The 26479-nt window shown below is 43.1% G+C and overlaps 1 protein-coding gene across 18 annotated transcripts in view; it reads left to right on the top strand.

Moving 5' to 3' along the window:
* Positions 1 to 26479, top strand: part of LOC110521548 (leucine-rich repeat-containing protein 7) — a 138698-nt gene that overhangs the window by 101949 nt on the left and 10270 nt on the right. For 10 of the 18 annotated variants that reach the window (XM_090231538.1, XM_090231530.1, XM_021599153.3 and 7 more), the window contains 8 exons: positions 3210 to 3334; positions 3418 to 3600; positions 3825 to 3959; positions 8253 to 8364; positions 9165 to 9348; positions 12031 to 13816; positions 15271 to 15423; positions 16518 to 16637. In XM_090231538.1, the coding sequence (XP_090087664.1) occupies positions 3210 to 3334; positions 3418 to 3600; positions 3825 to 3959; positions 8253 to 8364; positions 9165 to 9348; positions 12031 to 13816; positions 15271 to 15423; positions 16518 to 16637 (2798 nt within the window). The remainder of the gene's footprint in view (positions 1 to 3209; positions 3335 to 3417; positions 3601 to 3824; positions 3960 to 8252; positions 8365 to 9164; positions 9349 to 12030; positions 13817 to 15270; positions 15424 to 16517; positions 16638 to 26479) is intronic. The other 8 variants (XM_036968959.2, XM_090231537.1, XM_021599155.3 and 5 more) reach the window with 1 other exon arrangement.

The raw sequence follows: 26479 nt of genomic DNA, 5'->3' as shown, positions 1-26479 counted from the left end.
AAATCAAATGTTATTAGTCACTTGCGCCGAATACAACAGGTAGACCTTACAGTGAAATGCTTACTTACGAGCCCCTAACGAACAGTGCAGTTTCAAAGAAATATGGATAAGAACAAGAGATAAAAGTAACAAGTAATTAAAGAGCAGCAGTAAAAAAATAACTATATACAGGTGGGTGCCGGTACATTCAATGTGCGGTGGCACCGGTTAGTTGAGGTAGTAGGTACATGTAGGTAGCGTTATTAAAGTGTCTATATGCATAGATGACAACAGAGAGTGGCAGTGATGTGGAGGGGTGACGGGGGACGGGGGGGGGGGGGGGCAATGCACAGTCTGGGTAGCCATTAGACTAGATGTTCAGGAGTCTTATGGCTTGGCGGTAGAAGCTGTTTAGAAGCCTCTTTGACCTAGACATGGCACTCCGGTACCGCTTGCCATGCAGTAGCAGAGAGAACAGTCTATGACTAGGGTGGCTGGAGTCTTTGACCATTTTTAGGGCCTTCCTCTGACACTGCCTGGTATAGAGGTCCTGGATGGCAGGAAGCTTGGCCCCAGTGATGTACTGGGCCGTACGCACTGCCCTCTGTAGTGCCTTGCGGTCTTAGGCTGAGCAGTTGCCGTACCAGGCACTGATGCAACCAGCTCTCGATGGTGCAGCTGTAGAACCTTTTGAGGATTTGAGGACCCATGCCAAATCTTTTGTCCCCTGAGGGGGAATAGGTTTTGTCGTGCCCGCTTCCCAACTGTCTTGGTGTGCTTGCACCATTTTTGTTTGTGATGTGGACATCAAAGAACTTGATGCTCTTAACCTGCTCCACTGCAGTCCCATTGATGAGAATGGGGGCGTGCTCGGTCCTCTTTTTCCTATAGTCCACAATCATCTCCTTTGTCTTGATCACGTTGAGGGAGAGGTCGTTGTCCTGGCACCACACGGCCAGGTTTCTGACCTCCTCCCTATAGGCTGTCTTGTTGTTGTTGGTGATCAGGCCTACCACTGTTGCTTTATCTGCAAATGTAATGATGGTTTTGGAGTTGTGCCTGGCTGTGCAGTCATGAGAGAACAGGGAGTACAGGAGGGGGCTGAGCACGCACCCCTGAGGGGCCCCTGTTTTGAGGACCAGTGTGGCGTGTGTGATTTAGTGATGGCTAAGGTGTCATGGATATGTATTTACAATTGATTAATGGTGTTTGATATACCCATCTATTCTAGTAATGTACAGTAGTACGTGTGCAGAGCACGTGTCACTGAACTACCCTTTGAGGTAGAGCTCTTCACAGGTCCAAAAAGTTGTGGGTGAATTGACCTGAGGAAAGTCAGACCAGTTCTGAAATAGCCCGTGGAAAAACAGACCCAAACAGACCCGTGCTGGTTCAGATCTGAGAGACTCGTTCAGATCCGAAGAGAAAGATGAAACCTCTAACAAATGACAAAACTGTTTGATGTGTAGCATATTCAAAACTTCATAGCCATCTTTTTATTTAAATGCATCAGGGCATTGCATGCATTTAGGCCTACAGGTCTAGGTGTCCTCTCTATGATATTCATACATTTTTTAAATAAATGTAAAGGAGAAGAAGCTTAGGCTTATCCCTAGAGAGACCGAGAGAAAGATATGCCGGAGCCATGTTCCCGACACCGACCTGCATTTCTTTATACTTGTCTGCTCAGATATAGGCGTACAGAAGGGGGCTAATTCATTAATTTTCCATTTAGAATATTTTGTATAAAGATAAGCATTATACTGTTAGATTAAAGGAGTAACTCTGGTAGGCCTAAAACATTCTTCCTCACCTCAAATTCAATTGTCCGGAATCAGTTGGAGCACTGGTGCGCACTACCTTTGTAGGCATGCAGTAGCTAAGCCTAATAATTACCATACCACACCAAAGTGTCTTTACTTTATTTCGGTAATATCCAAAGTAAGTCAAGTCATTGTTTATAGAGAAAATACAAACAGGTTGTTATATTGCGACATTAAATACAGTTTGAATCTTTCCCTCTTTGGTTTTTGCTTTTCATGCTTTAAGCGCGAGTAGCCCCAGGCCTAGCGGTAATTCTATTATATTGTGGAAAATACAACATTACAGTTGGAACTTAATTTGACCAAAGAAAATGGCTCAACAATATGAAACAAACAGATTCTTAAATAGGCTTCCAATAATAACAAGCATATACAGTAATAATAGTAAATAAATAAAAGTTTGAAAATTCCATCAAACCTGACTAGCACACAGTCCATGTTGCCGTGCCAACTGTGGTGGATATTATAAAATAAGGATTTGCTGGAGACCAAATTAAGGTTATTTATATCTGAGCTCAGAGGGAACAACAGAGTTACACTGCACAGTCAGAATTCTGAAGCATTGGGTGATAAGCAAATATCTTTATAGTTTCCTGTTATTGGGCGGGACTGTCAGTTCTCCTTTTATACAAGGACACATGAGCAAGCTGGTTTGCAACACAGGATGATTCTCCCGAGAACAGCAGATTATAATAGGATAGTTTCACAAGGTTAGTCACATGCTCAGTTATGTGGACACATACAGTTAAAATTTCCAGTTACACAACATTCTTATCATCTTTGTCCACTACAATATTGAAACCTGTCCCCAAGGACATTGTCTTGTCGGCTTCTTTTCACTATACTCTTTCTCTTCTAACTTTAGTTTTACTTAAATGAAAAATCAATCAACAGTAGCCTAGGCCAAGACTCCTTTCTCTCTCTCTCTCTCGTTCTCTCTCTCCTCAACAGCAGACACACGTGAGGTGAGCAGCCGGAAGCAGTTTCAGCTGTACATAAGCTATACGCTTTATTGAGTTGCAATTGGCTGACACAGATTATAAGCGTGTGCAGTTATCATCACCTCACACATTAAATTAACAGATGACGGGTCAAATCGGGTCCGGTCGGTAAATCCATTTTAATTGCACATACCTGAGACCCGTGGCAATTATATCAGACCTGACCCAGATCCGAACAGAAGTCAGCGTTTATGAGCCGTAGACGCTTGCGACTGCTCGGATCTCGGAATTTCAGGTCTGTTGAACCCGTGAAGAACTCTACTTTGAGGGAGTTGACAGGTGGTTAGGTTATGTGCCAGTGCACTGTATGCTGGTGGTGAAGTGAGCATGTCAGAATCGCATCAGTGTGAGACCAGTGCACAGTAAGTCAGTGACACCTCCCTGTCTCTCTGCCCATCCTCCGTAGACTACCAGTCAGACAGTGACAGTTTCAACCCCACCTTATGGGAGGAACAGCGTCAGCAGAGGATGACTGTGGCCTTTGAGTTCGAGGAGAAGAAGGAGGAAGAGGACAACTCTGGAAAAGTCAAGGTTTCATAGGACTTTTTGTTGAGCGTTTCTCACTGTTTTTATTTTGTTATTCCCGCTTATTTTTGCCCGTCCTCTCTGTCCAGGTTGAGATCAATCTGAAGCGCTACCCTACACCGTACCCAGAGGATCTGAAGAACATGGTGAAGTCAGTGCAGAACATGGTGGGCAAGAACCAGCATCCCCTCAGCACTAACTGCTCTGGTACCAATATGGAGTCACGAAAACAAGAACAGTATGAACCCCCCTGGCCCATGCCCCCCAAAGAGGTAACAGGCCAGGTCACACCACACACCCAGAGACCCACACATACCATCTCTCTCTCTCTCTCTCTCTCTCTTGCTCTCTCGCTCTCTCTCATTTGTGTGTGTGTGTGTGTGTGTGTGTGTGTGTGTGTGTGTGTGTGTATATATATGTACAAAAACAAATGCATAGATTATACATTTTTGGATGAATGGGATAAATATGTTTCACTCAGAGTGTCCTGTTCCAGGTGATGGAGAGAGAGATGAAAGAGAGAGAAAGAGAGTTCAACAAGACTCAGATGACAGAGCAGGGTGTAATCCACAATTCTGCCATCGACATCCCAAAGCGCAAAGACAAGGAGGATCTGACTGAGAGCTCAGAGGTACAGGAACAATCTCTTTGTGGACATGTTATTAAGAAGGTTGTACTTATTACGCTCTTGTAACACCAGGAAAACAAACTAAACAACAGCTTGTATTGGGCACGATGCGGGAGGGAGTAATGACAAATATTTACACTGCAGCCTCAAGGTCCTTTCAGGTGATTATGTCAGATTTAGTTGTCCTCAGTTGCCTCTGGTTCAACGTGAGAGTTCCGGTAGAGGTGAGACCAGTTGTACTGAACGTAATTTCGAAAGATTAATGTAGGCTCAGCCCACTGGGCGCAGACGTCAGTTGTCAACTAATGTGAAATCAACCAAAAATGTGATCGACTGGCTCGATTCGGTCTTGTGTAGCAACATTTGAAATTATGTTTTTTAGATTGGATAAAAGTAGAGACTCGGAGGTTGAGAATGGTATCATACACTACAGTTGAGGAACAATGGAAAAGTGATTCTGCTTTGAAAGTTGATAAACTTGTAACCCCACTTTTGAGAAAATGGCCCTTGAATGTTTAGGTACATCTACTGGACAGCCCTTCTTTGTCTACACCCATTCAGCATTGTTCACACCCTATTAAGCCTTAGGCCCACCCTTCTCTTTAAGGATTCCACGTGAGGCCATGTTCTGAACAGTGGGTATGGTAGTGTACAACCAAAGATTTCAAGACTAAAGGCTGGTTAATACTAGACATGTCTACAGTTGTTGTTAGAGGTGATGTGAATAAAACCTGCAGAGATCATAGGATCCTTTCATCTGGAAGCCTCAAAGCCCCCATGATGGCCTCAACTGGGTCTTTGTTAAATCGTTAGCTCTCTTTCTCTGAATACGCAGAGGAGTTAGTGTCTGCTGAGGTGCTGTTTTCATTGTTTTTAATGCAGTGTGTGAAAAGGTGCATTATTTTGGCAAACATAATATCATATTGTGGCTAAAATGGAAGTTAACTCGGCCATAACTCAAATGTTAAGTATTAGTGCATTTGCAAGTCCCGAAGGGGTAACCTGGCGCTCAAGTTTTGGCTGTGATAAGGCTAGAAAAATACTGTACAATGAACAGCAGAGGCTGTTGAACAAACAGAGCAAAGATCCGTGTCAATGGTATTCAGAGGCTAGATCTGAATAGGTAATCTCTAAACGCCTGTTCCCAGAGTCAAGTGGCCAGCATCTGGAGCTGAATAAAGCAGGACATACAATATGTACTGTCTCTTGTATCTTCTTACGGTCATTTCTTTGTAAGCTCAGGCCATCGTGATTGATGGTGTTAAGTCTGGAATTACATAAATGTGTTCCGCAGGGGTTGATAATAGGACCTGTTCTTTTCACAATTTATATAAATGCTATTGGTCAATCGGTAAAAAATTGTTTTTTTAATATATATGCGGATGGTACTATTATGTACACAATTGCCTGAGTGCTGACCTGGCTGTGACAAGGCTACAGTCTGATTTTGCACTTGTGCAGGATCCCTTACTGATTTTATAACTCATACTTAATACAGGCAAAACTAAATATGTGTTGTTTTCAAGTTTTCGCAAGATTGTCTCAGATGGATTACCTCTTTACTCATCGAATGGTTCTATAATCGAACGAGTCCCTGCATACAAATACCTTGGTATTTGGATTGACAATGATTGATCGTTTTAAAAACATACGACTGAGCTTTAAAGTTAGCTTTTTTTTACAGAGACAGATCTTGTCTCTCTAGTCAGCAGGAAGCAGATTGTGCTGTCAACCTTTCTACCTGTTCTTGATAATGGTGATACTATTTATCAAAGTGCAGCTGCCTCTACTCTTAAGCCCTTGGATGCCGTTTTTCATAGTGCCCTTCATTTTATTACTCTTCACTGTATTCTTTAATAGAAGGTTGACTGGACCTCTTTGAAGTCACGTAGATCACATCATTACACTCTTGTTGTTTACATAGCCCTGCTCCACAAACTTTCGACTTACTTAACGTCTCTATTAAGATTTAAAATGACAAGTTATCAAACCTGTTCACAGGGTTGGTTAACTCTGGAGACTCCTTTGGTGTCTAGAGAGTTAGGTGAATCAGCCTATAATTTCCTTCCACCTTATGTGTGGAATGATCTACAGTACACAATTGGTGCCTTTACTGCATTTCAGACGGTTGTTAGAGGACCTTTTTACTGAAGAATGTGTGTTTTTTATGATTGTGTTTTTATTTTCGCCTATTGTTGTGTATAATAATGTGTATTTTGTTGTGCATATGAATGTGTAGTTTAATGTGTTTGTTGTATTTTGATGTGTATTGTGGTGCTTGAAAAGAGACCTTGGTTGCAGCATTGACTCCATGTCAAAATAAAGGTTAAATATTTTTTCAATAAATGTATGAGCCCAGGGTTTGGGCCGTATACATCAGGGGTGTAAATGCACTTATGCTGGTTGTTAGTCCTTTTAACATAGATTTAAGTTAAGATGACATGGGGATTTTTTTAAATGTATTTTTTACCTGTAAGATAAAAATACATATAGAATCCCTTTTCCAGTAGATATAGGTTCCAAGGTGTCAGCTAGAAACGGCTTATTTTCATTAAAGCTGGAAGGTCCTCCTGTGCTTGGCAAACTCTGCTATATCGCTACCTCTCTTTGACAGAGCTGCAATGCCCTTTGACAGAGCTGCAATGTCCTGTGTGCTTTGTGTCCATTACTGCTTTGGATTGCCTCATGCTGTCTCCCCCCGCAAAGCTCCAGGAAAAGAGACCCTTGAGTGACGCAATGAGAACTGGGGCACTGGGTGGGGGGTGCTGATGCCATAACCCATGCTTCTTTACCTCACACATACTTTTTTTTGTAGAACCATGAACACGTCCTCTACATTTTTTATTTGTTTGTATGTGTGTTTGTTTGTTTGCTTAGATTTCTTTACATCGCGTGGTTCCCAAGCTGCCACAGCCAGAGAATACATCATCAGCCGTTACAGCTTCTTCCTGTTTCTGCCTCATAGTAAGTGGCTGTGAGATCAGACATTAGGCAGTCTGCTCAATCACGGCTCGGCTGGCGTGACTTCACACTGCCTCTGTGCACCCTGACAAAGGCTATGAAACATCTGGAGAAACGAAGTCTGACTGGCATGAACCATGAAGATGAAAGAAAGCTAACAGCCACACTATATATTGCAAAGATATGTTGATCTGTAATGTATATAATGTACAGTACTACAGCTGGACTTGAATTGTTTCATGTAAAGTCTGTGGATCATGACTGGTAAAGCTTATACAGTATACTATAGTGTAGCTTATATAGCTGTTAGTTTTGTGTGCAAATGGGCAGAAGACTGGCAGTGCCAAGGCTAACTCCAGCACTTAGTGGCATTACACACTACAGTTTCTACACAGCTGTTGGTTATGAGTTAATCAAGCATTCATTTGAGATGTGGTCAAAACATCGAGCCTGCCTTGTCAATTACTCCCAGGCACAGAGAAGGTGTTGGTCAATTATGGAAACATAACCTTGGGAGTGATTTAAGGTGGCATTTTTACCCAAAGCAGAAAACGGTGCAGCTGTCAAAATGGACTGAATCACTTTGAATACTTGAAACAGAGGTATATATATCAAATTGAGCTTTGAATGCAACCGTTACACGACAGCATCGTTGCGTATCATTTAACTTCTGCACTGAACATGCTAAACCCTCATAGTAGCCCCATCATAGATATGGATTGTATTACTTATGAAATTATAGCTTTTACAACATATACCGCACGACTATTGGAAATTGTTGCAGCTTCTTTTTACACTTGCGCCACTTATTTGCATTGTAAAAATGACAGAGACAGGAAATTGAGTGAGATTCAGATATGTCAGTAAGACGCTGCTGTGTAGTGGGTGTTCTTGGGATGTGGTTCCTGGGGATTGCCAGGCAACCTGGCTGGTGGTGTCTCCTCGCTCAGCAACCTCAGCCTGCCCTGTGGGGGAACAGTGAGCAGAGCAGGGCGGCAGATGTGGGACATCAGGTGTGGGAAGCAGGCTCTCCTGTAGCAAACAGCTGGCCTTCTGGGCACTAAGATAGCAGGAAGTCACAGATAGGACATGCTCCAGTGGACAAGTGAGAAATAGAGAAAATATATCAGTTTCTGTAGACACTATGAGTGCAATATATATAAGCAGTACAATAATGAACAGTTATGTACGATATTTGTGTCCTTTAGTTAGTTCCTCCCTCAGGAACCTCACCAAAATTGTTGAGTTAAGTCGGTAAGGTGTTAAAGAAGCTGTGTGTGTGTGTGTTTTTATGTTTCTGTCTTTTGTTGTGTAATAACACATTTTTCTTCTCAGGATTCTATGGGCGGCTCTCCGAATGACATCCGTATCTCTGATATGAGGCCCACCCTGGTGGAACCACCCATGTACAAACCAAAAGTTGTATTACTGGGGAAAGACAAGAAAGGTAGGCCTCAAACTTTTGTCGCTGGTATTCTAATTCAGTACAAACACAACCAATATCATTTAAGTATATGCAATAACTGTCCTCTGTTCCCCTATCTGAATGCTGTAAATTAGCCTATCACTGATGTTAGAGCATTTACAGTCAACTTTGACAGTTGAAGAAGAGCTGTTACTGTATGCTCCAATTATAAGAACTACACTATACAGTATATGTGTCTTAAAGCCAGTATCTATATTCTGAGGCTATACTGTATTTTTAATCTCACACTCTGATAAACCAGAGTGAGCTGATTGACTAGTTGCTACAGGCCATTTTGGGCTGATATCTCGATCGGTGGGAGGCTGACCATCTATCAGTAAAAACACTCACCCTCCACTCTAATCCTGTTCTGACATGAAAAATCCTCAAGCATTCTAAACTCTCCAGTGAAAATCCCTGTGTTTGCTATTGTTCTTTCTAATTGCATGCGTGTTTCCTCCTGTGAGATTACAAAACATAGTCCTGAAATGCACAATTATTATAGAATGTCCTTGGGGAGTGTTGTATTCTAATGAGGTACGGTATGAAGCATATTAATTGCAATCCATTACATAATGGCTCGCTGTTGGATTTGAGGAGAAACGACATCCAATTCTCTCAAGTATCTTTTGCCCCCAAGCTTTAACCAACATTTTATGTGGAAACATGAGCAGTGACCTTTTGAAAATGAGATGTCTCCTTAAAGCCCCTATTCAGATTCATTTCACAGGTAGCTATCGTCAGAGACATACCAATGCTTTTCTCTCCCACTCCCCTGTCAGAATCTATAGATGAGTCAGACCCAGACAAGATGCATTGCCTGAACAACAGTGGCTCGTCGGCCACCTACTCAGACTACTCTCCGTCCCAGGGTTCTTCTGGCTCTTCCAACCCCCCGGGGAACGGGTCCACCCTGCAGGCTGCTGGGAAGGATGGAGGAGTGCCTCAACAACACTGGACCAACAGGTGGGTAGTGGCTCACTGACTCTCAACATACAGTCCTCACACTGAACCAGAGACACAGACACTCGCCTGATAACAAACTTCCGGTGACCTAGGATCGGTATCGGTCCGCCCTTAGCAAAATCCGAGGCTCAGTGGCCTCACAGCAACCTGTGGTCTGATAAGTGCTTGCTAGCTGTGTCACTTCCAGTACTGTTCTGTACTGTGTCAATATGTCATCCAGCAGGCATTGATTCCACCTGTTTGTTTCCTGAGACAGAGGGGTGTTGTGTAGGGCACCTGGGTGAACAGGAGGTGGAACTCCAGCTGTCAAGTGTAGTGCACATCTCTCATTAACAGACATCTCTCTCGCTGTCTCTTTTCTGTCTGTCTGTCTGTCTGTCTGTCTGTCTGTCTGTCTGTCTGTCTGTCTGTCTGTCTGTCTGTCTGTCTGTCTGTCTGTCTGTCTGTCTGTCTGTCTGTCTGTCTGTCTGTCTGTCTGTCTGTCTGTCTGTCTGTCTGTCTGTCTGTGTCTCTGTTTGTCTGTTCCTCTCCACTCTCTTCTTCATTGAAATGCAGCTGAAACACTACTCTACCATTGGGGCTCTTGAAACTGTTTTAGTCAGTTCGTGCCAGAACTTCCAAGAACATTGTTATTTTTTCCAATCATGGCTGAAATTATACAGATTGAGCTCTCACTGAAAAATACTTTTTTCATCCGTGGATACAATTATAGTTGACTTGTTTGATATTCCTACTGATACTTTCAGACCAAATGGAAAACAGTCCAGCTCAAATCTGCGCATATTTTCCATTTATGATATATTGGTAAAAAAGCAATTGGATTCCCTTTGAAATGCCAGCAGTATAGCTTCAGGCAAACATTACTTTAAAATACACAGTACCTTTCTATTTTAATGCAGCCTTTGATTTGACCTATCAAAACTCCAAGTTGGAAATAAATGTAAACCTGTATTTCAAAGCATATTTTCAGGTCCATTATGAATGTTACCCTCTATTCTGTATTGTAAGTAAAACCTTGATGAAATGATATGCTATGATACAGTGCCTTGCGAAAGTATTCGGCCCCCTTGAACTTTGCGACCTTTTGCCACATTTCAGGCTTCAAACATAAAGATATAAAACTGTATTTTTTTGTGAAGAATCAACAACAAGTGGGACACAATCATGAAGTGGAACGACATTTATTGGATATTTCAAACTTTAAACAAATCAAAAAATGAAAAATTGGGCGTGCAAAATTATTCAGCCCCTTTACTTTCAGTGCAGCAAACTCTCTCCAGAAGTTCAGTGAGGATCTCTGTTTGATCCAATGTTGACCTAAATGACTAATGACGATAAATACAATCCACCTGTGTGTAATCAAGTCTCCGTATAAATGCACCTGCACTGTGATAGTCTCAGAGGTCCGTCAAAAGCGCAGAGAGCATCATGAAGAACAAAGAACACACCAGGCAGGTCCGAGATACTGTTGTGAAGAAGTTTAAAGCCGGATTTGGATACAAAAAGATTTCCCAAGCTTTAACATCCCAAGGAGCACTGTGCAAGCGATAATATTGAAATGGAAGGAGTATCAGACCACTGCAAATCTACCAAGACCTGGCCGTCCCTCTAAACTTTCAGCTCATACAAGGAGAAGACTGATCAGAGATGCAGCCAATAGGCCCATGATCACTCTGGATGAACTGCAGAGATCTACAGCTGAGGTGAGAGACTCTGTCCATAGGACAACAATCAGTCGTATATTGCACAAATCTGGCCTTTATGGAAGAGTGGCAAGAAGAAAGCCATTTCTTAAAGATATCCATAAAAAGTGTTGTTTAAAGTTTGCCACAAGCCACCTGGGAGACACACCAAACATGTGGAAGAAGGTGCTCTGGTCAGATGAAACCAAAATTGAACTTTTTGGCAACATTGCAAAACGTTATGTTTGGCGTAAAAGCAGCACAGCTGAACACACCATCCCCACTGTCAAACATGGTGGTGGCAGCATCATGGTTTGGGCCTGCTTTTCTTCAGCAGGAACAGGGAAGATGGTTAAAATTGATGGGAAGATGGATGGAGCCAAATACAGGACCATTCTGGAAGAAAACCTGATGGAGTCTGCAAAAGACCTGAGACTGGGACGGAGATTTGTCTTCCAACAAGACAATGATCCAAAACATAAAGCAAAATCTACAATGGAATGGTTCAAAAATAAACATATCCAGGTGTTAGAATGGCCAAGTCAAAATCCAGACCTGAATCCAATCGAGAATCTGTGGAAAGAACTGAAAACTGTTGTTCACAAATGCTCTCCATCCAACCTCACTGAGCTTGAGCTGTTTTGCAAGGAGGAATGGGAAAAATTTCAGTCTCTCGATGTGCAAAACTGATAGAGACATACCCCAAGCGACTTACAGCTGTAATCGCAGCAAAAGGTGGCGCTACAAAGTATTAACTTAAGGGGGCTGAATAATTTTGCACGCCCAATTTTTCAGTTTTTGATTTGTTAAAAAAGTTTGAAATATCCAATAAATGTCGTTCCACTTCATGATTGTGTCCCACTTGTTGTTGATTCTTCACAAAAAAATACAGTTTTATATCTTTATGTTTGAAGCCTGAAATGTGGCAAAAGGTCGCAAAGTTCAAGGGGGCCGAATACTTTCGCAAGGCACTGTACCTGTGCCCACTCTCTTTCTGCAGGCTGGCCCAGCAGTTCCCCAAGCCGATCGAGACCAAGCCCCTACTGAGTCAGAGAGACCCCAGAGAGACCCTTCCCTCCAGCACACTGCAGCAGCGCAGCGAGCGGCGCCCCCTCAGCGACACCTTTGACCAGTGGAACGACTCCTCCCACTATGACAACACAGGCTTCGTGTCTGAAGAGGCTCCTATGGAGACTCCCAGTGGTAGCAGCAGTGGTAACCCCATGCTGGGCTCCAAGTCCTGCAGCGCCTCCACCTCCCATGGGGGCCGCCGGCCCCTCATGAGGCAGGAGCGCATCGTGGGCATCCCCTTGGAGCTGCAGGATGCCCCTCACCAACACCCCTCCCACCAATTCCATAATGTCCGCAACACGCCCGAAACTGAAGTATCTCACCCTCCCCCTCCAAACCCGTGGCAGAACTGGACGAGGACGCCCAGTCCCTTCGAGGACCGCACGGCTTTCCCCTCCAAGCTGAGCTCCCCAGGCAACAGCCCCAATCCTGACCGCAACGACTTTGAGCAGGAGATGCATCATGGAGAGCTGCCGGGCACGTTCCCCTCCACAGGAACGTGGGGTTACCTAGACTCCAGGAACTCTGGGCAGGGGCGCAGCAGCCAGCAGGCCAACATGTACCAACATGTCCAATCCAAGCCCACTAGACCAAGCTCTGGGGCCATGGTGATGAGCAAGAGCTCTGAGCGCCTCTCTCCCATGATGAAGGAGGTGAAGGCTAAGTTCAAGAAGTCTCAGAGCATTGATGAGATAGACATGGGCTCCTACAATGTGTACAGTATTCCCGTGGACACCTACAGCTCCAGCATAGAGAATCAGGGGAGTGTTGACCGTCCAGACATGCCGGGCCTCATGGAGCAGAGCATGTCCCGGAGCCAGTCTGCTCCCATGCTGGACGATGATGATGCCTACGGAACTAATAGCCAGCAGCAGAAGCCTTCCATCCCCAAGAAGGTCTACCACTTCGACCAGAGCTTCAACCCTCAGGGGGCTATGGATTTGAGGAATCAGCAGCAGGAGAGGAGGGCCCCTCCACCCTTCCCCAACACCCCTGAGTACGTCAACCATCCGGGGAAGACCCTGCCCAAGGAGCTGGTGAGCCCCAGGGGCTACCGGGGTTACCCTCCCATGGACCAGATGTTCTCCTACTCTCAGCCCTCAGTCAACGAGGAGAACCAGCCTCCCCAGCAGCAGCAACCTTTCCCCATCCCCAGTCAGCGCTCCCGGCCTGGGTTCCTGAGGCGGGCCGACTCCCTGGTCAGCTCCACAGAGCTGGCCCTGTTCCGCAGGGTTCAGGAGGCCAAGGAGATGCAGCAGAAGTCGGACCACTATGGCCGGCAGCATTTCAAAGGCATGTTGGAGCACCAGAACAGTCTGGCCAGCATGGCCCAGCAGGATCAACAGTACAACAAGAGGAACGGCAGGTACGAGGAAGACTACTCCTCCTACCAGGAGCCTAAGAAGCCCATCACGGGCTACCCCACTAAGAGCCTCACACAGCGGCGGCCTCTGTCGGCCAGGAGTTACAGCACGGAGACGTTCGGGGCGTCCCAGGCCAGGCCTGTGTCTGCCAGACCCACCATGGCTGCCTTGTTGGAGAAGATTTCCCCAGATTATAATCTGAGCATTTGCACTGAGAATATAAAGAGCCCTGATGAGATGAAAATGCGCACCATGCAGCTGCAGCTTAAGCCTGACGATATGTCCTCTAAGATGCCAGTAGACTGGAGGCAACAGCTACTTAGACATATAGAGGCCAAACGATTAGACCGGGTAAGTCTGACAACTTCTTTTCCACTTTGGGAATACACCGTTGCCTCCAGTATATTACACGATTGCACACCATCTACATGTGGCCTTCTGTTGTCTTGACACACACGCCACCTGACTGCATGACCGCCAGTATTGACATGTGTTCAGTCCACTGCTTAGTTATGTTCTCCAGTTGTGGCACCAGTCTCATTTTGTGTTTCACTATATGTATAAATTACACAAACACTTGACCTCCTTTCTCTGAACTTTTATTTTCTTTCTATTACTGTTAGTATGAAATCATACTTTAACAAGACAAGCTTATCTGTCTGTACTACTACTGTTTGGGTCGGTTTTCCTCAAGCAGGGTCCCTCAACTGGTGGCCCGCGGGGGATTTTATTTTCCCCAAAAAGTTTTCTGAGCATCAAACAAACAAAAAACAAACTTTTTTTCTAGTGTTTTATTGTTGGACATGAAAGACTGTAAAAAGACCAGCAAATCAGCTCCAAGTGATTTAAATGTTGGATATAGTTTCCAAAGTATTCCCACGCATAATAGAGAGATATACACTGAGTATACCAAACATTAGGAATACCTTCCTTATGTTGAGTTGCAACACCGCAGTTCTTGACATAAACTGGTGCGCTTGGCAACTACTACCATACCCAGTTCAAAATCACTTAAGTCTTTTGTCTTGCCCATTTACCCTCTGAATGGCACACATACACAATCTATGTCTAATTTGTCTCCAGGCTTAAAAATCCCTCTCTTACATGTCTCCTGCCCTTCATCAAATGATTTGTAATTATGTTCCGGCCCTCTGACCATCTACTCAAGAAAAAAATCTAGCTGATGATCCCTGCCCTAAAGGGTCTGTCAGAGACCAAAATGTGTACGCGTACGCACAGCAGTGTTCTATAATATTGGAACAATGGCTTTCATACTTTCAAATCCTCATTGAAATGGAGGATGCGTTCGTGGAGCCGCGTTGGTTGGGAATTTTGGGCAGGTGCGCATTTGGGCTGCGGACGGTAGACTCAGAGCCATGTAGCTGTGTCGCAATTGTACGCCGGACTACCTGCATCTGTGGACTTATGAATTATGATGGTGACACTGATTAAACCTAGTTAACACTGATTAAACCTAGTTCTGAACTAGAAAGCACTCCAGGACTAGGCTTAATCTGGGTCCGGGAAACCGGCCCTTGATAATATAGGCAAGTACTTCAGTGCTAAACATCTCTTAAATAAAAGTACATACTGTTGCTTTTATGAAATACATAGTAGTACTGTATCCATGAGTGTGTTTTAATGTGTTTGTGCTGGTAGCCTACTGTAGTAACTCTGTTCTGTTGTTGTTCTGTTTGTCAAGCTCACTTTATCTGTTGCAGCTACGCAATGTGTCTTGGTGCAATCCCGTTAACCCAGTGGCTCACCCATTTACTCATGTCAAGTGATTGTTTCCCTCCTATCAGAGCGCTGTCCTTAAGCACAACACAGTAAACTTCGGCATGCTGTGCTCTGGAGGCTATGCTGCACCGCATGCCAGCAGAAGCATGACAATAAACTTTTACAATAACATGAATAAGCATGAAAACCAAACAACACAGTGGCTACCTCTACCCAATGTGAGTATGAACCAGAAAACACAGAAACAGTCTCAGTGCAGATCAACCCTTTCACATTCATTTGATACAGGGAGTGTACTGCATATTTACTATTTTGTCAGGATAAAAGCTTCAAAATATCTTTCATCATAAGCATCACAATATTACCAAAAGCTGCATTTTCCTTACAATGGAGAATGTTATTACATTGAAATGCTATGCCTGTATATCTTTTTTTAATATAGTCCACTTTGTATTCCAATATTGTACATTCTAATCTTGAAGGATGAAACTTGAGCCCAGAAATGATACCAGCATTAAAAAACGAGCCTAGACCCGAGACTCATGTATCACAGTATCAGCATAAAATGCATACAGTGAAGCCAAGTATTATACAATTTCAGCTGTGTTGGTGTGAAAGAAGCCTTAAGAATCCCTCCCATTTCAACTTCAAGCCAAGCGCTGTCTTTTATCTGTTGTCTGAAATATCAAAGCAGTGTGTTGCATGTGTGTCAGCTACGGTGTCTGCTCTATGGGTTACAGCAGTACTACTCTATGTTAGTATTACTGTGTAAGGCTATTATTGTACCCTGTGTCACTCAGTAGCCTCAGTGCAATTTGGCCTAGTTTATAGACACTGTGCATTTAAGGACACAGACAAGCACATTGTAATGAAACAAAGAGATTTTATCTGAGTTTCTCGCTTGCTTATCTTTCCCGTATAGGTGTTTTAGTGCATGTAAGTCAACTTGTACTTTTTTGCCTGCCAAAATCTCTCTAAACCTGTCAGATAACCTATTCTTATCAAATAGGTATTGTAAGTGGACAAAATGACAGGAGGCAAACAACCCAACTGATATATTCATACGTTTAGGACTTTAAACTTATAAAGAAGTTAAGGTCATGATATTGATCCAAGAATGCTGGATTACTAGCTGCAATACTCCTCCGAAAGTATTATTATTACCAATGACTATAACGTTATAATCAATACAGCAAGTTGATTCACCTTTATCTCTGCAAAAAACTGTAGTCATGTTGGAAGCATATACAGGTTACCCCCATAGCAGTGATAATACTCTAAACTGTGTTCCTTTACCCTGTTCTCTCTCCAGACCCCCTCTCAACAGAGCAATATATTGGACAACGGCCAGGAGGTGGTCTCTCCCACTACTCAGTGGGCCCCCTACTCACTGGGCAGGAGAGACGTGCCCCCAGAAAACATCATGAAAAAGGTTGGTGCTTTACACTGGCAAAGGACTGGGTGGGAGGCCTGAGTGTTCTAATGTCATTGTTAGTTTGCATCTGAACTATGCTGATAACATAGTACCCATTATCACCCAGCTTGCTGAATGAAACATTGGGCTGGTAACTCATTCATATATTGAACAAAAATATAAACGCAACATGCAACCGTTTCAAAGATTTGAAGTTTGGGGCTCCCAAGTTTTGGGCTCCCGAGTGGCGCAGCGGTCTAAGGCACTGAATCTCTAGAGGTAGAGGCATCACTACAGACACCCTGGTTCGAATCCAGGCTGTATCACAACCGGCCGTGATTGGGAGTCCCATAGGGGAGTGTTGTGTTTAACCTTTATTTAACTAGACAAGTCAGTTAAGAACACATTCTTATTTACAATGACGGCCTACACCGGCCAAACCCATATATATGGGTGTATGGAAATTAGTCAGTTAGACACTAATGATCTATGGGTTTCACATGACTGGGCTGGGGTGCAGCCATGGCAGACCCACCCATTGGGGAGCCAGGCCCAACCAATCAGACTGAGTTTTTCCCCACAAAAGGGCTATATTACAGACATAAATACTCATCAGCACCCCCACCCCGCCTCAGACGATCACACAGGTGAAGAAGCTGGATAGTTACACAGTTATATGAGGCCGTTTGGACGTACTGACAATTTCTATAAAACGACATTGGATGCAGTTTATGGTAGATAAATGAACATTCAATTCTCTGGCAACAGCTCTCGTGTACATTCCTGCAGTCAGCATGCCAATTGCATGCACCCTCAAAACTTAAGACATCTGTGGCCTTGTGTTGTCCCCAGCACAAGGTGCACCTGTGTAATGATCATGCTGTTTCATCTGATTCTTGATATGCCACACCTGTCAGGTGGATGGATTGTCTTGGCGAAGGAGAAATGCTCACTAACATGGATATAAACAAATCTGTGCACAAAATCTTATTAAAATAAGCTTTTTGTGCAGATGGAAAATGTCTGGGATTTTTGTTCAGTGTATATTTATGACATATCGGTACATTTAATGTCAAATCCCAATCCACCCCCACACATTCATTGTTTTTTTTTAAAAGGGTGACATTACAAGCACCTACAGTGCCTTCAGAAAGTATTTACACCCCTTGACTTTTTCCACATTTTGTTGTTACAGCCTGCATTTAAGATTTTGTATCACTGATCTACAGACAATACCCTATTATGTCAAAGTGGAATTGGGTTTTTGGAAATGTTTATAAATGTAAAAAACGAAACGCTGAAATGTCTTGAGTCAATAAGTATATTCAAACTTTTGTTATGGCAAGCCTAAATAAGTTCAGGAGTAAAAATGTGCTTAAGTCACATAATAGACTGCATGGACTCACTTGGTGTGTAGTAATAGTGTTTAAATGAGTACCCCATTTCTGTACCCCACACATAGAATTGTCTGTATGGTCCAGTGCTTGACTTGGGCATGAGCTCACCGGAGCTGAATACCGGCCCCTCAAATGTTCTACCGCTTGATCTCCAATTCCTATTATAAAATATTAGCTCAAAGGTATTGTGGTGCTCCTTCACCTACATATAAACTGTACTGGCAACCAACATGAGTAACGACACCTTTTCAGTCCAAGTCAATCACTGGTAAGGTCGCCTTGGTCGAGCAGTGAATTTTAAGCACAGATTTAACCACAAAGACCAGGGAGGTTTTCCAATGGTTCGCAAAGAAGGGCACCCATTTGTAGTAGGGCAAAAATAAAACCAGCTGACATTGAACATCCCTTTGAGCATGGTGAAGTTATAATTACACTTTGGATGGTGAATCAATACACACAGTCACTGCAAAGATACAGGCGCTCTTCCTAACTCAGTTGCCGGAGAGGAAGGAAACAGCTAAGGAATGAGGCCGGTGGTGATTTAAACAGTTACAATGTTTAATAGTTGTGATAGGAGATAGCTGAGGATGGATCAACAACATTGTAGTTACTCCACAATCTTAACATAAATGACAGAGTGAATAGCCAGAACAGAATAAACAATATTCCAAAACATGCATCCTGTTTGCAATAAGGCACTAAAGTAATAATGCAAAAAAAAAGAACTTTTAGTCCTGAAAACAAAGCGTTATGTTTGGGGAAAATCCAACACAACACATCACTGAGTACCACTCCTCATATTTTGAAGCATGGTGTTTGCTGCATTATGTTTTAGGTACAGTGGGGCAAACAAGTATTTAGTCAGCCACCAATTGTGCAAGTTCTCCCACTTAAAAAGATGAGAGGCCTGTAATTTTCATTATAGGTACACTTCAACTATGACAGACAAAATGAGAAAACACCAGAAACAAAATTGTAGACCTGCACTAGGCTGGGAAGACTGAATCTGCAATAGGTAAGCAGCTTGGTTTGAAGAAATCAACTGTGGGAGCAATTATTAGGAAATGGAAGACATACAAGACCACTGATAATCTCCCTCGATATGGGGCTCCACGCAAGATCTCACCCCGTGGGGTCAAAATGATCACAAGAACGGTGAGCAAAAATCCCAGAACCACACGGGGGGACCTAGTGAATGACCTGCAGAGAGCTGGGACCAAAGTAACAAAGCCTACCATCAGTAACACACTACGCCGCCAGGGACTCAAATCCTGCAGTGCCAGACGTGTCCCCCTGCTTAAGCCAGTACATGTCCAGGCCCGTCTGAAGTTTGCTAGAGAGCATTTGGATGATCCAGAAGCAGATAGGGAGAATGTCATATGGTCAGATGAAACCAAAATAGATATTTTTGGTAAAACCTCAACTCGTCGTGTTTGGAGGACAAAGAATGCTGAGTTGCATCCAAAGAACACCATACCTACTGTGAAGCATGGGGGTGGAAACATCATGCTTTGGGGCTGTTTTTCTGCAAAGGGGCCATGTATCGTGAGATTTTGAGTGAAAACCTCCTTCCATCAGCAAGGGCATTGGAGATTAAATGTGGCTGGGTCTTTCAGCATGACAATGATCCCAATCACACCGCCCGGGCAACGAAGGAGTGGCTTCGTAAGAAGTATTTCAAGGTCCTGGAGTGGCCTAGCCAGTTTCCAGATCTCAACCCCATAGAAAATCTTTGGAGGGAGTTGAAAGTCCGTGTTGCCCCGCAACAGCCCCAAAACATCACTGCTCTAGAGGAGATCTGCATGGAGGAATGGGCCAAAATACCAGCAACAGTGTGAAAACCTTGTGAAGACTTACAGAAAATGTTTGACCTCTGTCATTGCCAACAAACGGTATATAACAAAGTATTGAGAAACTTTTGTTATTGACCAAATACTTATTTTCCACCATAATTTGCAAACAAATTCATTAAAATCCTACAATGTGATTTTCTGGATTTTTTTTGTTGTCGTTTTGTCTGTTTTAAGTGGGAGAACTTGCACAATTGGTGGCTGACTAAATACTTTTTTTGCCCCACTGTTTGCTTGTCATTGGCAAGGACTAGTGAGTGTTTTAGGATAAAAATAAATGAAAAAAAATAAAATAAGGAAAACTTGGTTCAGTGTGCTTTCCAACAGACACTGGGAGATAAATGCACTTTTCCGGAGGACAATAACCTAAAACACAAGGCCAAATATACACTGGAGTTGTTTACCAAGACATCATTGAATGTTCTGGAGTTGCCTAGTTACAGTTTTTAATTACATCGGCTTGAAAATCTATGGCAACACTTGAAAATGGCTGTCTAACAATGATCAACAACAAACTTGACAGAGAAGGAAAGAATAAAGCATTTGATAATGGGCAAATATTGTACAATCCAGGTGTGCAAAGCTCTTAGAGACTTACCTAGAAAGACTCACAGCTGTAATCGCTACCAAAGGTGATTCTAGCATGTTTTTAAAAATTTCTTTAACCTTTATTTAACCAGGTGAGAACAAGTTCTCATTTACAACTGCGACCTGGCCAAGATAAAGCAAAGCAGTGCGACAAAAACAACAACACAGAGTTATACATAAACAAATGTACAGTCAATAACACCATTGAAAATGTACAGTGTGTGCAAATGTAGAAGATTAGGGAGGTAAGGCAATAAATAGGCAATAGAGGCAGAACAATTACAAATTAGCATTAACACTGGAGTGATGTATGTGCAGATGATGTGCAAGTAGAGATACTGGGGAACAAAAAGATAAATAACAATATGGGGATGAGGTAGTTGGGTGTGCTATTTATAGATTGGCTGTGTACATATACAGTGACTGGTAAGCTGCTCTGACAGCTGATGCTTAAAGTTAGAGGGGGAGATATAAGTCTTCAGCTTCAGTGAATTTTGCAATTCGTTCCAGTCATTGGAAGCAGAGAACTGGAAGGAAAGGCGGCCAAAGAAAGTTTTGGCTTTGGGGATGACCAGTTAAATATACCTACTGGAGCGTGTGCTACGAGTGGGTGCTGCTATGGTGACCAGTGAGCTGAGATAAGGCGGGGCTTTACCTAGCAGAGACTTGTAGATAACCTGTAGCCAGTGGGTTTGGCGACGAGTATGAAGCGAGGGCTAACCAACGAGAGCGTACAGGTCGCAATGGTGGGTAGTGTATGGGGCTTTGGTAACAAAATGGATGGCACTGTGATAGACTGCATCCAGTTTGTTGAGTAGAGTGTTTGAGGCTATTTTATAGATGACATCACCGAAGTCGAGGATCGGTAGGATGGTCAGTTTTATGAGGGTATGTTTGGCAGCATGAGTGAAGGATGCGTGAAGGATGCTTTGGGTATATATGCATATTATTATTACTGGTGGATAGAAAACACTCTGAAGTTTCTAAAACTGTTTGAATTATGTCTGTGAGTATAACATAACTCATATGGCAGACAAAAACCTGAGAAGAAATCCAAACAGGAAGTGAGAACTCAATTTAGAAAACAGTGCCATTGGATGTCCACCTTAGATATGGATGAGAATGCACTTCCCAGGGCTTCCACAAGATGTCACCGTCTTTAGATTCTGGTTGTATGATTCTACTATAAAGGTGGAGCTCATAATAGCTCTTTGAGTGAGTGGTCTGGCAGAAAGCCTTGGGCTCATTACGCGCGGTCACGAGAGAGTGTTCTTGCGTTCCTATGCTTTTCTTCAGACAATGAAATTCTCCGGAACCTTATTGCTGATTAATGTTTAAAACATCCTAAATATGGATGGCATACATCATTTGACTTGTTTCTACGACCTGTAACAGAACTTTTTGAGTTTTTGTTTGAAGGAATTGCTTGTGCTTTTTGAGGACTGAATGCTGGGCTGAACAAGCTAACAACAAGTGGCTAAATTATGGCTTTTTGGAACTTTATGGAACAAATCAGTCATTTGTTGCCGAACTGAGATTCCTGGAACTGCCTTCTGATGAAGATATTCAAAGGTAAGTGAATATTTAGTGTTTTTTGTAGCTTCTGTTGACGCCAAAATGGCGGCTATTTCTTTGGGTTCTGAGCGCCGTTCTCAAATTATTATTTTTCTGTAGTTTAAAAAAAATCTGGCACAGCGGTTGCATAGAGGATACATTTATCTTTAATTCTGTGAATAACACTGGCATCTTTTATCAATGTTTATTGTGAGTATTTCTGCAAAATCGCCGGATGTTTTGTAATCAAAAGATTTCTGCACGTAACGCGCTAATGTAAACTGAGATTTGTATATATATATATATATGCACATTATCGAACAAAACACACAATACATGTATAACATGATGTGCTATGAGTGTCATCTGATGGAGATAATCAAAGGTTAGTGATACATTTTATCTATATTTATGCTTTTGCGACTGTGAAATATCGCTCTGTGTGTTTTTGAATTTGGTGGTCGTCTAACATAAATATATGTTGTGTTTTCGCTGTAAAACATTTTAAAAATCGGACACGATGGGGAGATTAACAAGATGTTTATCTTTCATTTGCTGTATTGGACTTGTTAATGTGTAAAAGTTAAATATTTCTAAAGAATATTTTTATCAGCTGAATGGGAGGGCATGTTCCCTTCAGGGAACTCCTTGTGCCCCCCTAGCCCCAACAGGTTCCTCTTGAAATTTTTGGAAAAATAATGTTCCCAAAGTAAATGGGCTATTTTTCAGGACCAGATAATAGAATATGCATATAATTGACAGCTTAGGATAGAAAACACTCTAAAGTTTCCAAAACTGTAAAAATATTGTCTATGAGTATAACATAACTGATATTGCAGGCGAAATCCTGAGAAAAATCCAATCAGGAAGTGAATCTTATTTAGAAACCTCTGCGTCCCTATTGAGCAGTGAAAGGGATATCAACCAGATTCCTTTTTCTATGGCTTCCCTAATGTGTCTAGTGTCACAAGACATAGTTTCAGGCTTTTTTTTATTTTTTAAATGAGCGTGAGCGACAACATTGCGTCAGTGGTCAGCTGGTGGCTCTCAGAGTGATTTGTGCGTAATAGACAAATGCGGCCATTGTTTCTCTCGCTCCTACTAAGAAGCCAACTGTCCCGGTTGATATATTATCAAATAGATATTTGAAAAACACCTTGAGGATTGATTATAAAAAAACGTTTGCCATGTTTCTGTCGATATTATGGATTTAATTTGGCAAAATTTTCGGCGTTGTTCTGACCGCAGTTTCCGGTGGATTTCTCAACCAAACGTGAAGAACAAACGGAGGTATTTTGGCTATAAAAATAATCTTTATGGAACTAAATGAACATTTGCTGTCTAACTGGGAGTCTCGTGAGTGAAAACATCCGAAGCTCATCAAAGGTAAACGATTTAATTTGATTGCTTTTCTGATTTTCGTGACCAAGTTGCCTGCTGCTAGCTGGACATAATGCTATGCTAGGCTATCGATACACTTATACAAATGTTTGTCTTGCTTTGGCTGTAAAGCATAATTTCAAAATCTGAGATGACAGGGTGATTAACATAAGGCTAAGCTGTGTTTCACTATATTTCACTTGTGAATTCATGAATATTAATATTTTCTAGTAAGATTTTTTGTCCGTTGCATTATGCTAATTAGTGTCAGTTGATGACAATTCTCCCGGATCCGGGATGGGTAGTTCCAAGAGGTTATTAACTTGGCTGTCGAAGACCTTAGAAAGACAGGGTAGGATAGGTTTGGGTCTAGAGTGTCACCGCCTTTGAAGAGGGGGATGACCGCGGCAGCTTTCCAATCTTTGGGAATCTCAGATGATACGAAAGACAGGTTGAACAGGCTAGTAATAGGGGTTGCAACAATTTCGGCAGATCATTTTAGAAAGAGAGGGTCCAGATTGTCTAGCCCGGCTGATTTGTAGGGGTCCAGATTTTGCGGCTCTTTCAGAACATCAGCTATCTGGATTTGGGTAAAGGAGAAATGGTGGGGGCGTTGGCGGGTTGCTGTGGAGGGTGCCGGGCAGTTGACCGAGGTAGGAGTATAGCCATGTGGAAAGCATGGCCAGCGGTAGAGAAATGCTTATTGAAATTCTCAATTATAGTGGATTTATCGGGGGTGACAGTGTTTCCTAGCCTCAGAGCAGTGGGCAGCTGGGAGGAGGTGCTCTTATTCTCCATGGACTTTACAGTGTCCCAGAACTATTTTGAGTTAGTACTACAGGATGCACATTTCTGTTTGAAAAAGCTTGCCTTAGCTTTTCTAACTGCCTGTGTATATTTGTTCCTAACTTCCCTGAAAAGTTGCATATCACGGGGGCTATTCGATGCTAATGCAGAACGCCACAGGATGTTTTTGTGCTGGTCAAGGACAGACAGGTCTGGAGTGAACCAAGGACTATATCTATTCCTAGTTCTACATTTTTTGAGAGGGGCATGCTTATTTAAGATGTTGAGGAAGGCACTTTGAAAGAATAGCCAGGCATCATCTACTAACGGGATGAGGTCAATGTCATTCCAGGATACCCCGGCCAGGTCGATAGAAAGGCCTGCTCGCAGAAGTGTTTCAGGGAGCGTTTGACATTGATGAGGGGTGGTCGTTTGGTCGCAGACCCATTACTGGTGCGGGCAATGAGGCAGTGATCGCTGAGATATTGATTGAAAACAGCAGAGGTGTATTAGGAGGGTGAGTTAGTTAGGATGACATCTATGAGTGTGCCCGTGTTTACTGATTTGGGGTTATACCTGGTGGGTTCATTGATAATTTGTTTGAGATTGAGGGCATCAAGCTTAGATTGTAGGATGGCCGGGGTGTTAAGCATGTCCCAGTTTAGGTCACCTATTAGCACGAGCTCAGAAGATAGATGGGGGGCAATCAATTCACGTATGGCATCGAGAGCACAGCTGGGGGCAGAGGGAGGTCTATAGCAAGCGGCAACAGTGAGAGACTTGTTTCTGGAAAGGTGCATTTTTAGAAGTAGAAGCTCAAATTGTTTGGGTACAGACTTAGATAGCCTGCAGAGTTCTGTATTTCTATCTTTGCAGTAGATTGCAACACCGCCCCCTTTGGCAGTTCTATCTTGGCTGAAAACATTACAGTTAGTGATGGAGATGTCAGGGTTTTTGGTGGTTTTCCTAAGCCAGGATTCAGACACGGCTCAGACATCTGGGTTGGCAGAGTGTGCTAAAGCAGTGAGTAAAACAAACTTAGGGAGTAGGCTTCTAATGTTAACATGCATGAAACCAAGGCTTTTACAGTTACAGAAGTCAACAAATGAGAGCACCTGGTGGGTGGGAGTGGAGGTAGGCACTGCAGGACATGGATTAACCTCCACATCACCAGAGGAACAGAGGAGAAGTAGGATAAGGGTACGGCGAAAGGCTATACGAACTGTCCGTCTAGCACGTTCGGAACAGAAAGTAAATGGAGCAGGTTTCTGGGCACGATAGCATAGATTCAAGGCTTAGTGTACAGACAAAGGTAAGGTAGGATGTGAGTACATTGGAGGTGAACCTAGGCATTGAGTAATGATGAGAGAGATATAGTCTCTAGAAATGTTTAAACCAGGTGATGTCATCGCATATGTAGGAGGTGGAACAACATGATTGGTTAAGGCATATTGAGCAGGGCTAGAGGCTCTACAGTGAAATAAGACAATCACTAACCAGGACAGTAATGGACGAGGCATATTGATATTAGAGAGAGGCATGCATAGCCAAGTGAACATGTGGGACCAGTGAGTGGTTGGGCTGGCTGGGGACACGGCGATTCAGACAGTTAGCAGGCCGATGCTAACAGCTAGTAGACGGGGCAAGCTAGCAGTTAGCAGGCCCGGGTTATCAAGCAAGCAGTTAGCAGGGGCTAGCAGTTAGCAGACCGGGCAGGCAAGCTAGCAGTTAGCAGAACAGGTTAGCAAGCAAGCAGATAGCAGGGGCTAGAAAGTTAGCCTTTGGGGGACGTCGCGATGAGGGTAAGTCTGTTTTTGCCTCTTTGTGCGGTGATGTCGATAGACCAGTCGTGGAATTAGTAAGGTTCCAAGTAGCTCTAGGTAGCTAGCAGGCCTAGCTGGTTAGCAGAATGGGCCTTCAGCGGGCATTGCGCCTGAGGGGCCTGTTGGAGTCCTCGGGGAGATTATGTCGGTATTCCAGTCATAGGGGATCTGCGGGGTTCCATGCCCCGTACCGGCTGTAGAAGGGGTCTGGATATTGTAGATATTATATTTTGTGTTGTTGTTGTAGTTTTCTATTCAATGCCATTACAGTATCCATTGACTTAGGACTCAAATTGCAGTTCCTATGCCTTCCACTAGATGTCAACAGTCTTTAGAAATTGTTTCAGGCTTGTATTCTGAGAATACCGAGAGAGTGCCTTTCTTGTTTACCTTTTATATTGACAACGCTATTGTCCGGTTGAAATGTAATCGACTATTTAGGCTAAAAACAACCTGAGGATTGAATATTAATTTGACACGTT

Source organism: Oncorhynchus mykiss, chromosome 4 (assembly GCF_057628025.1).
Source record: "Oncorhynchus mykiss isolate SJ-2025 chromosome 4, ASM5762802v1, whole genome shotgun sequence".
NCBI lineage: Eukaryota > Metazoa > Chordata > Actinopteri > Salmoniformes > Salmonidae > Oncorhynchus > Oncorhynchus mykiss.
This window is presented reverse-complemented; position numbering and strand designations above follow the sequence as displayed.